Source organism: Gavialis gangeticus, unplaced genomic scaffold, assembly GCF_001723915.1.
Source record: "Gavialis gangeticus isolate Ggan-Ray unplaced genomic scaffold, GavGan_comp1, whole genome shotgun sequence".
NCBI lineage: Eukaryota > Metazoa > Chordata > Crocodylia > Gavialidae > Gavialis > Gavialis gangeticus.
In genome coordinates, this window is record NW_017728997.1 from 38,265,880 (window position 1) to 38,282,274 (window position 16,395).

Genomic DNA, 16,395 nt, shown 5'->3' on the forward strand with positions numbered 1-16,395 from the left:
ATTAGAGATAAATGAAAAGCAAATTGTGGATAGGAGCTTTGAAACTGAAAAAAAAAAGAACAGAGTGAGAGGAAGCCAGCAAAGGGAACCGATAACAGGAGTGACAGGACAGAAGAATTTTGGAAGTGGCATTTTTAAAGACTTCACTGAGGAGATATTTGGTGACAGGAGGCCAAGGAGGAATAGGTGGCAACTGCTGAAGTGAGAAATGACCAACACGAGAAAAGAGTGAAGTGGAATGATGTCTTTAAATTTATATGACAATTACACAGTTTTAGTCAAGAGCAGACAGCAACAAGTCCATTCCCTGTAAATTCAGGATGCAGTCCTGTGACACAGCCATCATGGTAACCAGCATATTTTTGAGGCTATATTTTAATCTATTTTTCATAATCTCAGATTATTAAAATTGAGTGCAACCGTTTGCTAATAATGTACCTTTTCTCCAGCTCAGAAAATGTTAGCGAAATGGTCTGGTTTCACTTTTTGATTATTATAGAAGTCTTTAAACAATCTTATTCCTGTTTCTCACTCATTAACACAAGGCATTTTTATTTGGTTTGGAAGCACTGCAGGAAAATTTTAAAATTCAGATAAAAAAACAATTTCAGTGACTGGAAAAGTTACTTAAATTTGTAAAACTTTTTTTAAAGGTCCCCTAGATTTGGGATCTAAAGTGTGTTTGTTTAAATTGGTAACATATTGTCTTAAGCAAAAAAAAATGGGTTTACAAATCTGAAAGCCTCTTTTGGATGCTAATGCCCTTAATATTATGGACATTTGTTTTTTGTTATTTGTTGCTTATGAAATGGCCATCTGCCTGACTCGATGTTTTAGGCTAGCATGGGGAACTGCGTTATGTCTTATATCTCTCACAGCCATCACTGTTCAAGGTCACCTACCTTGAATACGCATTCTGAAATCAAAATGTGATAAAATACACAAAGCAACTTAAACTGGCTGATTGAATTTTTATAAGTGCTGCTTCCATTACTGAGGAAGTTATGACTCAACAGTTTTAGTTTTACTTACCAGTCTGTCACATGCATTCCCTCATCAGGATTTTGGTTCAAAGCCCATACTGATTATCTTCAGTCACTGGTCTGACAGAAAACACTTCCCTATTCTAACAGGGTTACAAGAAGTGGAATCTCTATAACAGTCAAAATGAAATGATTTCTTGATAATATTCAGTGATAAAACCTCAAGTTTTTCAGACTGTAAGCAATGGTTTAATATAATAGGTAACAAACGGCTGCTAGTCAGTGCTCTAGATTTGTTACAAAACACACATAGTAAGAGACAGACAAGTCAGTGGTGCAGACAGACCTGACCTGAAATCCTGGGTCTGAATGCACTCTGATTGTTGGATCAGAGCATCATTCCAATTGCACAGCTAGACCCTTTCACAGTCAGACTGAATTCCAGATTCAAATGCTCCCTAAACTTTGCAGGGTATTAAATGCAAAAGCTGGGGTCTGGAACCAGACATTCCTGTGTGGTTCCATCCATGCCAGAGGAATAACTCCACAGAAATGGCCCTGTAAATTTGGACTCAATTTGTTTATTAACTGGCTTAATGAGGCACTAGGTAATTATGAGAACTGAGTTTAATCTGAAATTTAGTGCTCCATGTCTCAGAATGAAGAGGTCATTTGGGCCCTGTTTTAGCAAAGCATGTTTTCATTTGCAAAGCATGTTTTCATAAGTTATGTGCTTAATTAATTTACTGAGTCAAAGCCTTGGTATAGCAATATTTTAATTTACCTCTTATTTTTTTTGCGGTTGGGTCATACATTTAGCTGGATCTGGCTTTTCATAGGTATTTCTAGCTATGGGGTTATACCTACATATGCACATAAACAAACACACACACACACAATAAAAATGACAACTCTTCAGTTCTTCCTAGACATGTATTCTATAATGCAAACACCCTAAAACAAAAAAAGAAAAAGGGACAGGATGGGAAAAGCAGCCATCATACAAACCTTCTTTCTATTTACATACAACCAGTAAGAAATCATGTGCGCTGAAACAAAAGTGCACAGAAATGTCTCATAAGAGCCATGCTCAGATTTATAAATGTATAAACTAGACTGCTTGGTATCCTTCCATCCAAATTAACATGGCAAAATGTGAATGTATACACCTTTACAAAAAGATAACACAACAGAAAAAAGCCCTTCACTTTTTAACCCTTTGGCCATCCTCTGTCAGAATTAATACCACAGTTTCTGTGAAGAAACATCTCTCTTTTCCAGTAATCTTGTCAGTTATGAACTTTACAGGAATGCTAATGAATTACTTCAGTGAGACTGTGTACATGTAAATGCATTTAGACAATGGGGGAAAAGCACTTTTGACATCTACAATTTCATTTTTAGTTCTGCTTGCATTACTCAGATGACATTCATTAAACAATCAAGGTTCTTTCCATTCTGATGTAATAGTAAAAGTCTGCCAACCATTATTTTCCCTTCATCAGTTCTTATATTTTGTGAGCTTTCCCCCTCTTGATATGAAACTAAGCAAGTGGCATGCTCTCTTCATCACTGCATGTGAAACAAGCCCCTAGCCATAATGAACTTCTCAGTGAAAAAGTGTCATAAAATGGCCTTTAGGATAGTTAGCATCCTAGGACCAAAATCTGAACTATCCTATTCCTCTAGATAGTCTTTTCTATCACAAAATTTGTACAGGGTAGTAGGGGGAGGCCTTCCTATCTGACTCTGCACTACAGCTGTTCCGCAACCTTCTGTGGTGATAATACAGCACTTTTCACAAGCTTATTTACAAGCGTATTTTTTAGAGAAAGAAAATGCTGCATGAAGAAGCAGTCACTTTATGGCACTGCTGAATCCCTTATATTCTACATGTAGTTGAGGACGTATTGCCAAGGGGGACACTTGATGGAGGGTAATAATGACTAGGGGTAGGGAGAGACATTCAAAAAGCCTGAGCCTGAATTGATTTAATCTTTGCAGGTTAGTCTAACCTGTCTAGGCTGAATCAGTTTGTAACTGTCCAGACATCCCCTCTGGACTGAAAAAATGCAGGCACATGCCCGCAGTGGCTCAGGATAGAAGCTGGGGGCGGGGGCTAGAGCAGTCCTCCCTTCCCATCCACAATGCTGAACTGAGGGGGGGCAGTGTGCCCAGGCTCTGATTAGGGAGGGGTTCCCTCCCCTCCTGACCAGCCCAGCAGGGAATTGGTAACACAGTGTTTATAACCCCAAACTCAGTGTTTATCAGCCCATTAAGAAAACAACAGAGGGACATTACAAACTACCTGCTGATTATGACTTTGTCCTGTCTGCCACAGCATGGACCATAGACAGCATGTGCTCTGCTAGCTAATGCTGAGAGGTGTCTGTGTAAGGCAGAGGGGACAGGAATCCCTGCGCCAGCAAGGAGTGGAGAGAGGAAGCGGGGAGCAGGAGGAAGCCAGGCAGATGCCTGGAGTCTCTGTGGGAGCTGTAGCCAGGGAGCAGAGGGGAGGGGCCCATCCAGCCCACAAAGAATGCTGGGATGCTGGGGGTGTTTGGTTTATCTTTACGGTCTGGGACAGACATTGCATAAACTGGCTTGAACCAAATCAGTTAAGTCTGATACTACATTCAACCAGGTTTATCTCCAACCTGTTTCAGCCATTTTCAAACTGGTTTATGTGCCCTGAACATCAGTTCTGTTACAGGTTTAAACCAGTTTCTGATCACTTAAACCAGTTTATGTGTAATGTCTGTCCCTAGCCTGGGAGAGTTTCTGAGAATAGTTTTCCAAATTTTACTTTAGCAAACTACATTTTTAAAGTACAGCAAAAGTTGTGTTAACCGGCACCTTACAAGCTGGCATGCTCTGTTAACTGGCATGCTGGCTTGTAAGGGAAAAGTGAAACTGGAAGTGCCCACCTTGGCACTTCCAGTTTTGCAGAGCCCCCACAGCCCAGAGGAAAGCAGCCTGTGCTGCCAAGCCCCCATGGCCCAGGGGCATAGCAGGCTGCGTGGGTCCCCCCTCCCTGTCCCTTGGGGCCCATGGGCCCCATGGGAGAGGCGGCGATGCGGCGGGAGGGCCAGCAACACGACAGGAGGGGCAGCAACACCCCAGATGTGGTGGGACAGGCAGTGGCCCAAACAGGCAAAGACACCTGTTCAGGCCACTCAGTTATCCGACATATTCTGTTATCTGGCACCCTCCATTCCCCATGCTTGCTGGATAACAAAGCTTTTACTGTAAAATGAATTATAAAAACCTTGGATGAAAACTTTACATTGCTGACAATAGTATAAAAAATGTCCCTTGTCAAAAATAGGCATTTTTTTGCTGCCCGTGAAAAGCACTGTTTGGCTGTGTGTCTATAGTAAGCTTACTGTTCCTGGAGATCCTGCCTTCAAACACACTGTCCCACGCTGGGCAGGCCACCTTGTAAACCAGCAGCAGTGTAACTGCATACATATGAACAAGCTTATTAGTTTGAGGACAATGTCAATGTCAGTCTGCACCGCTAATTAGCCCAAATGCTGTACAGAGGCATCAACACTGCTTACCATTTAAGCAGCAGTCCACACAGGCTAACACAGCATGTTTAAGGTGCTCACTGCTGGGGATAGTAAGTTTACTATCTGGGCATAGCCTTGGTCCTGCCACCATTTTTTTGAAGCAGCAGAATATTTTTTCCTCAGCTGAAAATGTTCAGTATTTTTTTTCAGGCAGAACATACACATACACATTAAGAACAGCTGTTAGGTTTTATAATAATGGGCACCAAGCAGCATTTGGAGGGACCTCAGCTGAACAAAGTGGCCCACTGTGCTTTGAATAGCTCAGCTGGAGCTCAAATTGATGACTCTGGAGGTGAGATTACTTTTAATTTGTTGCCATTACAGTTCATTTGTCAGCTTCTCCCTATGATTATAATGTGGGCATTTTGCCTTGTAAAATACACCATGTATGAAACTATCTCAATCTCAAATGATTTAGAAGTTCAGAGGAACTGTGATGCGTTCCAAACTTTCACTTGACGATGAGATACTTTTCCCGTTCAATGTTCCAGCTGGAAATGGCCTTTTCTTTTTCCTCCTTTTTAAACAGCATAAGAGGTACCACTTAAGGGGACAGCAGACCCAGCATTATTTGCCTAGGCAATGACAGATTCATTTAGACAGAAGCAAACTATTTGGCTGTAGAGTCTTTGTAAGCTGCAGCTGAGACCGCTTGTTAGTAATTTCCTAGGGTATACATATATACACAGATATATTTTTAAAATTCTTTTTACATTGCAACATTCTAATGAATGATTCAAAAAGGATGTATTGGCTCCAGATCTCTAATTTTCAAGTGTAACTGTCCTGATTCTTCAATTTTGAGGCTGGCTAAGGCCCCCTGAAATATTAACATGATCATCCAAAAGAGCCAAGAAACAGGATTTTATTCTCATACTTCATTAAGCCTGACAGTACTAAATTGCCTATTGTAAAGAGAGAAGACTGCTTTTCATGCATTTACTAGAGATATGCATTTAAACATCATAAGCAGGGATCTGACTCTGTAAACTGAAGGACAATACCATTCCCAAGGAGGCAATGAGTACTTATTGTCATGGATACATGTTTTACAAAACACTGTTCTTATTTTAACAGGTTTTGAAGACAAATAGGAGGCCATCACATTCAGGAATCTGTTTTAGTATCTGAAAACTACAAGATTTCTGTGAAAATGGAGCTCATTTGTATGTTAGAGTGATTGGATCAAATTCAGAATTATTTTAGGACTAATTAATACAGTTCAATAAATAGTTTATGAATCTCTGGTTTCAAATTATTCATACAAGACAAAGAAATACTACTGGCTGATGAATCTAACTCAGAGCAGTTCAGTATTTTTGTGGATTATTATCTACCTGGAATCCAAAATTTAACATTACTTACATCATACCTGTTTCCTCAAATATAAAATAAACATCACTGAAATTTAACAGACCCAGATTTACAGTAACTGATTATGAGTTCTCTTTTTTCAATTAGGATAGGGAGGATTTTAGGAGGCCTGTTTCTCATCTAACTTTTCACTAATATTAGAAAACTCAAAATATTGGCTTACTTTCTGGAATACCCTGGTAAGTTTATATACCTCCCCCAGCCAACTAAAAATGTGCTGGTATCGTATTTCTTCTTTATTGAATTAACTCAAAGTCCTCAGGGATCAATTTGTTTAAAAGTCTCGCTGAAGAAAAGGTCTTCTGAGAAGAGCTGTACTTGTTTGAAGTGGATTTAGCTAGTCTAATAAAACATGTTGTGATACTGTATTTTCACTGAATGAAATAGAATGCTAGAACGAATTTTGCATTAGTTTAAATTCAATGCATAGCAAATCAAACTTAACAAGGCTCTCAACAAAATGTTTGATCTTGGTAGGATAATGTGGTTGCTTATGTTAAAAAATAATTTAATAAAGAAGCCCTCTGTATTCAGAAGCGTGCACATGTCTCCTATCTCACATCTGCAGTGCAGAACTGAGCCCACATACACAGGTAGCTGGATGAAATTCTCTTCTAGGTTACACCTGTACCACAAAGCTGAAGTCAGTGGAGCTACAGAGTAAAAGAACTGGTTGGCTTCAGACTGCTACCAGCAATTGATTCATAAAATTCCACAAGAGATGATAGACATGGAAGGAGACAGAAGAGTTTCATAATCTTCAATAAAGAACAGAAACATTTCCCTGCCTTCTTTAATGCTAGATTGTAAGAGATTACAAATACTCTGCTGCCTTAGCCTCAGGATTCATTCTGTCCTGAAAATACAAATATACATACTAGCCTGCCAGCCTGAACAGAGCCTATATCCCATCTGATTTTTCATGTTAGTAACCCCTGCTTTCCTGAGTAACTAACTATTTTTATTTCATGTTGAAGATTCACTACTTCAAAAAAAATCTATATTTGTGTAAGTCTAATGCTGAGTGATTATTTGAAATTATTATGGGATGCAAGATATTGGTAAACTATTAAAAGGGCTACACAATCTAATTGTGGGTATAAAAGAACTCTCATTATAGCAAGCGGCCTTTGAAATGCTCCTGCTGGGATGGTTCCCACCTTTCCTGTTTTGAATAAGACAGCCCTGATTTTGTTTTTTTAAATGAAATATACTGCTGACTCAGCAAGCATGGCCAAATTTGTTGGTAACAGCAGCACATCTGCATGAGCACTTTGTATCAGGGAGTGAAGGAGGTGCAGGGAACATCAAAGCATTAGAAAGTCAATCAAAGGTTACATTTAAACAACTTCAACTCTATCCCTGAGTACTTCTGACCCCCCTTTTCCTGTTTTGACAACTGTTTTAAAAATGGCAACCATATACAAAAAAACAAGTATATTAAAAAGCAATACTTACCACCACTGAGTATAATGACTGCTATAAATATTGCCAGGTCACTGTCATCTAATTCCAGTGCATTAAACTTCACAGCAAACTCAAACTTGGGCTCCATAAAGTCACAAAAAGGTTTTCTCAAACTCTTCAGAAACTCCCGTGTCATGAATCCTTGTCCATCAGATATAAGAACCCCATCTTTATTCATCAGAGAAGCCAGAAGTGTATATATAATCTCATGGACACCATACTTCAGCAGAGTTACTTGGTCATTCAGATCGAGGTTCACAAAGCCTGGAATATTCTTGGCAAATTCTGTGATTTCTTGCACTGCCTCTACAGAGCGAAACTGACACCTCTGGAAGATGCGAATTGCTACCTCTTTGTTCTGTTCTTGAAGGGGTGACACATGTTTGCATTTGATCTGATCTTCTCCCATCATTAAAGAATTCATGTCATAAATAACAAATGGCTAAAAATAAAAGGAAAAATATAATTCAGTTTCATGTATCACTTCTGTGTACAACACATTACCAAAAGACTGCAAAATACAATAAAATACATAAATCATTGTTAGGAAACACATGGAAGTAGAACAGGGAATGTGCAAATATGTATCAGTGTACCTAGGGAGTTTACTTTTGGGTTAAAATGTACATGTCACTCTTTAGAACAAACATTTTTACAGTTAAAAATAGTTTGTTGAAGGGAAAAGCCATTCCAAAAAATTTCTCACACTTGCTGTGAATCCACCTTCTGGAGTTTAGAGTTTTGGAAAGGCAATTTTAAAGAAGTCAATAAAAGCCATTTTTTAAAACAAAAAAGTTTTCACTCCTAAAAAGTATCTATTAATGATGCCTGATTTAGTTTCATAAAAGTGTTTTACTAATTTAATTCAATGTTCAGAATGTTATTAATAAAAGACTGTTACCCCTTTTACCTGAATTTTAATAGTTTATATCCAATAATAAATAGAATTACACCTCATTGTTAGTAGTTAGCAGTATTAGTCTGAAGTCAGGTAGAGGGCAGGGCAGGGTGGCACATTAGGGCACTTTTACATGTGCTCTGGAGGTGGGTGAGGGGCAGCACTATAATTAAAGTGGCTCCGAGAGCCACTCTAAAGTGCCACCACATCTAGTGTATCAGTATTCCCGTGCTCAAAAATGGTGGCAGGGGTGCTTGAACTAAAGCTCATTAGACCATCTTTAGTTCAAGCACCCTGTCACCATTTTTATGCGTGGGGACACTGATATGTGAGATATAGGAGGGTGCTAGAGAATGGTAATTGCCATGCTCCAGCGGACGCGATTAATCAAGTCTGCTCTGACATGCTGGAATTCCAGTATGTTGAAGCACCCTCCACACTGTTGTATAGGCATCCCTAGAAACTAACTTGTTCAGAAATGCACACACTTTCTTAGGCATCAGCCTACTTTTTCAGATGCTATAAATGGAAGTAGGCTACTGCCTACAAAAACTTTTGCATTTTTGAATGAATTAATCTCTAAGATCCTGGCCACACATTCAATTTAAGGCACAATACAAACAGGTCACAAAGTTATTCCATGTATAATACAGAATAACATTGTGGATTGTTTGCTGTACTATCATGCCTTAAACTGATTTGCATGTGCGGCAATTAACAGGTTGCAATAACCTGTTAACTGTATCCTAAACATAATGTGTATCAGAGACCTAAGGTGCAACCCTACCCTGCCTTCTACCTGAATGTCTGAATTGTATCTTCATTGGTAGAACATTTTATAGACAGACATAGTATCTTCAATATTTTTTTACCTCATATGATCATTTAAAATCCTATCCTAGAAAGTACTGCAAAAAATCTACACTGTTTAACCATGACCATTTTATAAACTGTACTCATTGCTATTAACTTCATCATACTAAAAGGGGTTAAGAGTTTCTTAAACTCAAATAATATGGTAATGAATAGCTACTTCATAAAAAAAAATAGTATGATGTAAATTACAATAAAAGCAATTCATATGATGAGTATGCCTGAGAAATAAACCCAGGCATAAATAAATAAACCCTGGAATATGTCAATTTGTAAACAGATTTAAAAAATGATGCCAGAAAATCGTTTATAAGCTGGAAACAATCTATTTCAAAATAAGCAGATGTGAGTCCTCTGGGTATGATCTGTTAAAAGAGGTGGACAAGTGAAGAGCTCTGAATTTATTTTAGGAACCTCCATCTTTATGCCAAATTATTAAATCAAGCGCATGCATCATTTACCCAAGATTGTTTGAGTCTGCCTTGGAAAACAAAGAATTTATTTGGCTACCTTATGTTTTTCAATGCTGCAATTCACTTTTTCTCTTACTGTTTATGTTATACTTGTCTGTTTGTTCTCCTTCAAGGGATTAAGCAGCACCAAAACCTCTATTGCACCACTATGCCAGATATGTAGAACTGAAAAATGATGTACTTTTTTAGCCTTCATGCTTGCAACCCAGATTTTATATTCTTCATTGTTCACCTGATTCCATATCCATTAATATTAATGAAGAAACTTCCACTCATCTCAAGAAGCACTGGATCAAGTCCTAGATTACTGAAGTCATAAAAGTATTTTAAACATGTACCAACTGGATTGTGTTTTGCTTCCAAAAATTTGTGCCGTTTGAATTTTTATTTTTCAGCAAAAAAATTTCCTTTTGGTAGTTTAAGAAAAGATTGCAGATAGATGCTAATACATAATCAAATGATCTACATAGATAGCTATAAATGTGAGCTCTCAATATTATCTTTAGTAGATAATAATCATGGGGTGCTATTATTGTCTGAATGGCACTGGTTCTCTCAGTTACTTTCCTGCCTCAGTTCTAAATACATCAAAGTTTCTGCTTAAGTTCTCAGTTTCCATTAATAGTAGATATACTAAGTGCTCAAAAATTCTATGGATTCTGTGACACACAAGTAGTTCCTTAATTAGGAACAAGTCTTTGGAAATCCATCTTGTGAGTTGTGCCATCACTCTTTGTAATGTTTATTCTTGTCTTTGACTAGTCTTTAGTAGAGAAAATTCTGGTATGTATTTAATAAGGCTAACAAACAAAAGTTTTAACTCCTTTGCAGGGGCACTTGAGTTTTTCTGGGAAATAGTATGCAATACACATGGTGCATCTACACATGCAAATAGCACATAGCAAGAAACTTCAGCACAGTTTGTGTCAGAATTTATTGCTCCTGGGTGCAGGTTGCTCCTGGGCACAGTGTTTACACATGTGCCCCTGACCACAACATGTTGAGTCAGGGTGGAGCAGCCCCAACTGGAAGAAGGTCCAGGGGATCAGACTGCCAGCCTGGAGCTGCTCCGTCTTGGTTCAACATGCTGCAGAGGGGCTGGCTGGGGCACAAAGGTGCTCCAGTGTGGTGCTAGCTGGCAGGCAGCCCTGCACTGTAGCAACCTTCTGCCCTAGCCAGCCCCAGTCACCGACTACACAAACAGCATAAGGTACAACACTGGCTACATAGCTACTGTACTAGGACACAATCCTTGTAACTTCTTTGAGGGGTATGAAATTTAAAAAAAACATGGCTCTGAGAAATATCAGCAAGATCACACATGTTTCTCAAGATTTAATGTACACATTGTTCCACTTCTGGCAACAGAGGAACACTTTCATGTACATAACTGGGTGGAATAACGGCTAAATGAACATAGGCTTCTGAACCTCCCGTTCTGCTATGTCATTCTCTTATTCTTTCAACAGATTCCTACTTGCTCTTTTAGCACCAAACTTGAGAAAATCATTGTTGATAACTTCTGTTCTCTGCATGCTTATGTGCAAAAGATATAAAACTAGTTTATATCATTTGGGCTATTACACAAATTGCCACTTATGGAGTGAAAATAAATAAAAAAGCTAAAATGGGCCAAGAAAACATAATTTAAAGATTCAAAAGAACTCTGTGACCAGAAGCTTATCTTGCTTTGGTTGAGGAGTTCTGTACAGTCCAGACCAGGACTGGTTATTTAGTAATTTTAGATTTCACACACCACTTTTGCATATCCAAACCTTTTCATGTGGTACAGATATAATTAAAGAATATGAATAATCGTTGTAGTAAACAGCTTCACATCTCATAGCACAAAGTCCATTACAGTACAAATAACATAAACGTTTTAATCATTATTTACTAAGAGCATTCAGTCTCTGCGGGGAATTTAAACATGACTTGAAAAGTGACAGCAACTTATGCATAAAGGTGTCTATTTGTGTATTGTTTTATGATAATCTCTAGTCTGGCAAGGGTTTTAAAATTTTAATAAACAATAAAACATCATGTGATGGCACACTATATACATCACATAGAAGTAACATCCAGGCATCACAAAATCACTTCCAAAGTCCAAGCAGTTATTAATTAACTATGCACCAGAGCATAAGACCAGTTATTGAAATCTAAGACAGCCTTGAAGCATCTTGTAAAATAATACAAAGATCTGTGGATGTACCATCATCGGTACCTGTCCAGTAGATTTCTGACCACAAATATGAAACAATTGAAGACAAGATAACCCATAAAGAATCCATACAAGGTTCAATGCATTCTGGGATAGGATATCATGTTTTTATGCTCTGACCCTTTAAAAACTTACATAGTTCAGTAACTTTTGTACAGAGCACTATTCAAAGTCATCTCAATGTAATTACTACCATGCATAAAATGACTCATGCCCATAAAAGTTTATAGTATCAGAACCTCAGTCAGTGCTGCATATACATCCCCTCAATGGGTATGTCTATATGAGATACCTTACTGCACATTAAACTAACTTAATGCATAGTAAAGAATCAATGTCTACATGTGCACAGCAATTACGGAGCAGTATATTCATGTAATGAACCATCTTCTAGTACCTATAGATACAGGTACTAGAAAAACAATGCATTAACTAATGCACTGTACCACATGTGTAGATGCTGACTGGGAGAAATTGATGCTGACAGCAGGGGGCCACAGGGTCAAGGAGAGCTGTCATGGCTGCCAGGCAGCTGCTTCTCAGCCACACGGAGATTCAGATGGGTTTCAGTCTCCATGTGGCTGGGAGGTGGCTACTTGGCAGCTTGACAGCTCTCCCTGCCCTGTGGAGATTAGAGGGGTCCCAATCTGCCTGTCCAGCTGAGACAGCTTCCCCCATCCCTTTGGGGCCAGCCTGATCTCCCCCCAGCAGGGACAGAGATGCTTATCCAGCTGGGACAGCTCCCCCCACCCCCCAGAGCTTGGGGTTAGTCCCTGGTGCTCCCTGCTAGCCTGGGGCTGGCACCCAGGAGAACCTGGAACTCCTCCTGGCTGCTGCAGGGGGGCGGAGTAGGGCAGGAGCAGCTCTGGACTGGTCTGTTCCTGCTGGGCTCAATTTGCTCTCGACAGGGGCATACGTACAGATGTGTGCCGTGGACTGCTTTAATGAGCTTGAATTTTCTGTACAGAAAATTCAGGAGCATTAATTGCATGTGTAGAAGCACCCAATGTGATTGCATTCAATAACATCAATTTAATACTGTATTTCATTGCATTAATTTAAGTAATGTGAAACATCAATGTGAAACCTGCACATAGATTCACATTAGTTACAATTTTTGGATAAATTCTATACGATTGTATCATGAGGGCTTAGCTTAAAAAATAAAAATTTAATATGTAAAATAAGAGAAATTATAGTAAAATATATAAAGATTCCATTAAGAAGGCTCAAAATTTCTCTAGAATTTAAGACTGTCACTGAAAAAAGTTTTCAGACAGTTCAGGAAGGAAATCTTTTTGCTGTGGACTGATGCAGTACTATTTGAATTTGCAGGGATAGACAATTACTTCAAGGATTTTTTGCTCTTCTGTTGCATTGGCATGTGAATCAAGACCAACTGCATCAAACTTAGAAATAGAAATAGGATAAGAATCAATCCTGAGGAGAGGAGTAAAACACCTCATTTTCTTCAATGGACTGTTGACTCTAATATTTTAAAAGCCAATGCTGTTAGTGGTTAATTTTTTTTACTAGTTACCTTAGCAAAAAGATTTGGAAAAATATCCTTATCTGCTAATGATGAACATAGTGGCAGTTATCGGATGAGAGAACAATTAATCAAGTCACCTCTTTCATTTCCAAACAGAAAGTGGTGGATCTCTTAGCTCAGATCTTTCTCCCTGAAAGGAGAAATTGCTGGGATGTCCCTTTAGCTGAATTGTCCAGCCAAGCCTAAACTAAAGACTTGTAAGCTTCCACTGTGCTTCTCAGCTTCCTATGCAAGATACAGAGGATACAGGTTATGAAACTTTCCTTTCAGTTCTGCCCTCTATCTCCAGCCAGATCCAGAGGAAATGCTACAAGGACACATTGAATGCATACCTGAAGAAAACAGATGCCAACATCAAGAGCTGGGAGGGGCAGCTTGCTAACTGACTCCAGTGGTGTCAACCTCAATCAAACAGCAGCCTGTTTTGAGGTAATGTGTCTTGCCCTCAAAGCACAGAAATGAGTGCAGAGGAAAGAAAAGGAGAGGAATCCCAGTCTATAGCCTATGCTCCCCTGCGGAAAGACCTGCAATTCTTAAATCATCTCAATGCACTGTGGTAGATCATCATTGAATTGAGGGATTGCCAATGACTATCTCTAAGAGGTTATTTTTGTGCCTGATTAACCCAGGTTGGATCAAACCAACTCAAGATTATGTCAAATCATCAAATTCAAGTTAAGATTTTGTGTGTGTGAACAAGGCTTGAGTCTAAAAGAAACATTCAAGTGATAACTCAAAATAAGTTTGTTGTAAAGACAAACCATTAGTGTATGACTATGACCTCTGGACCACACAAGGAAGCACTAAAATGAAGCATGGCACAACTACTCAGTAATTTCACTGCTGCAAGGTATCTACTTTATATCCACTTCAGCTTACAGCACGTTTCACTGTAGCATTCCCTAATATGATCCTTTGACAGTGTAGACATGCCCTTAGTGGCAGCCAAAAATGTGTAACATTCTTTTCTACTCTTGATAAAATCAAAGGAAATCAAATACACTGTCTCTAGCATGTTCCTGACAACCAAACTCTCTGCTATCTACTTAAACAAATACATCAACACAAACTGATGGTGGTTTTAGAAAAGCTGTTTTTATCCCTATGCAACTGAATGATACAAAACCAAATTCCACAGGGTTAAAAGGATGTTATATTGCTACATGTTGCTTTAGGATTTTTCAAGGAAACCCACAAGAAAACCTGAACTCCCACAAGATAACTAACTTTACACATTACAGGAAAATCTTTGAGACATTATACATAGAGGGATATGTACTTTGTGGGTTTCCTTGAAAAATCCTAAAGCAACATGTAGCAATATAACATCCTTTTAACCCTGTTAGATAACTAACTTAAATGCAGGAAATCATCGTTATGTCTTAGGAACAAGCAGTATATTTTATGAAGAGATACAATGCTGGTTCTGTGAATCATTTGCCAGTTATGGGAAAGGAAAGTAGGAGCGTACAACTACATTAGAATATTTCTTTGCGTTCACTGCTAGTACTGGTAATATGTTACTATATGAATGTTTGCAACAGTGTCTCAGCTTTTTGTCTACCAGATAGTTAGCCCTATTAAACAGATATTATGTCAGATAGAGGAGAGGGGAAATGGGAAGAATGGATCAGGGAGTACAAAAAGGTTAAGATGACCTTCAAATTCTTGTACTTGTTTCAAGTATTTTATTAGGTGAACTTGGAGATTTTTCAAATAATGTTTACTTATCCTATCTAAAAACATTTCCTGTGTTTAAGACACAGCTTGAAATATGTAACTGCCAACAGCAATTTTTTTTTTACTGTGTGTCAATGTGGTAAATCATTTACTCAAAAAAAAAAGAAGAAAAAGCAGAGAACTAACTGATTTGTCTGTTGTCTTTCCTGTCAAGATTGCCCTCGCCTTGGCTTTGGTCAGAGGGAAGGACTTTATGTATGAGTCATACAAATGCTTGGCGAGGGCTCGCAGGTCAGCAGATTCAGGGTTTAGCTGGTCGATGTCACTGGAAATCTCCGCCAAGAGCTTCTCCTTCTCAGCTTGTGGCATTCGCCCAAACCTGATAGCTAAAGAAGATGACAAATTATTACATTAGTCATGGCTGCACCTAAACTCACACAGTTTTTTAAAATAATCTTTTTGTCATTTTTCTTAATGATCTTTCTAAAATTTCATTATCACTAAAACAATGCTTAGGTAAGCAAGAGGAAAATTATAGTACTTGGTAATGTGGATGAGCAACCAAAACTCTTCAGGAATTGTTATAAGAACACAATTAGGGTATAGGCAGAAGTGCAGCTCCCTGGTCTAACTCTTACAATCTATGAATCTGTGGTGCTTTACAAGAAGGAACCATGAGTTTGATTGATTCTCCTGACTCAACAGACATTAGATGTTGAGTTGGAAGGGTCAGGAACTGAGCTCTAATTTGGAAATGATCCAGGAAGGGAGGCTGCATCTCTATGGACTCTTCCCCTAGTCCTGCCCCTGCCCCTCCAAGCCCCCAGTGCTGTCTTGGGATGGGAGGGGGAGAAGCAGGGAGGGAGGTCCATTCTGGGGCTTCCCCAGCCTGTGCTGGAGTGGCGGGGTGTGGATTGGAGCCCCCCATCTCAGGGGGACTTTGGAGTGCCTTCATTTAAACTCTCATGTAATGAGCTTTCGGAATATCATGGGATCAGGCCCTTTTAAAGTGCTCTGTGGCCATGCAGTTGTGTTAGTTCATGCCTGGAGAGAGCTTTCAGAGGCCAGATTAGTCAAAACTTGTTATTTCTGTCTGAACCCCTAGAGGAGGAAGCAATCTGTATCATCAAGCAGTCAGGAGGCAAGCCAGATGAGCAGGGACCCTTGCTTTCTCTGATAAAAGAATCCTCAATTTTTGGATTAAAAAAAGGAACCCAAAATCCACATTTTCCCATGATTAAAATGAAACACCACTATCACCCCTATATATATATATATATATATATATACACA

The 16,395-nt window shown here is 38.9% G+C and overlaps 1 protein-coding gene across 1 annotated transcript in view; it reads right to left on the bottom strand.

The window, feature by feature from the left end:
* The window catches only part of PPARG (peroxisome proliferator activated receptor gamma), a 74,952-nt gene that overhangs the window by 11,125 nt on the left and 47,432 nt on the right, over positions 1-16,395 (bottom strand). The window contains exons 4-5 of the mRNA XM_019505083.1: positions 15,289-15,488; positions 7,394-7,844 (exon numbers count right to left, since the gene is read on the bottom strand). Coding sequence (XP_019360628.1) covers positions 7,394-7,844; positions 15,289-15,488 — 651 coding nt within the window. The remainder of the gene's footprint in view (positions 1-7,393; positions 7,845-15,288; positions 15,489-16,395) is intronic.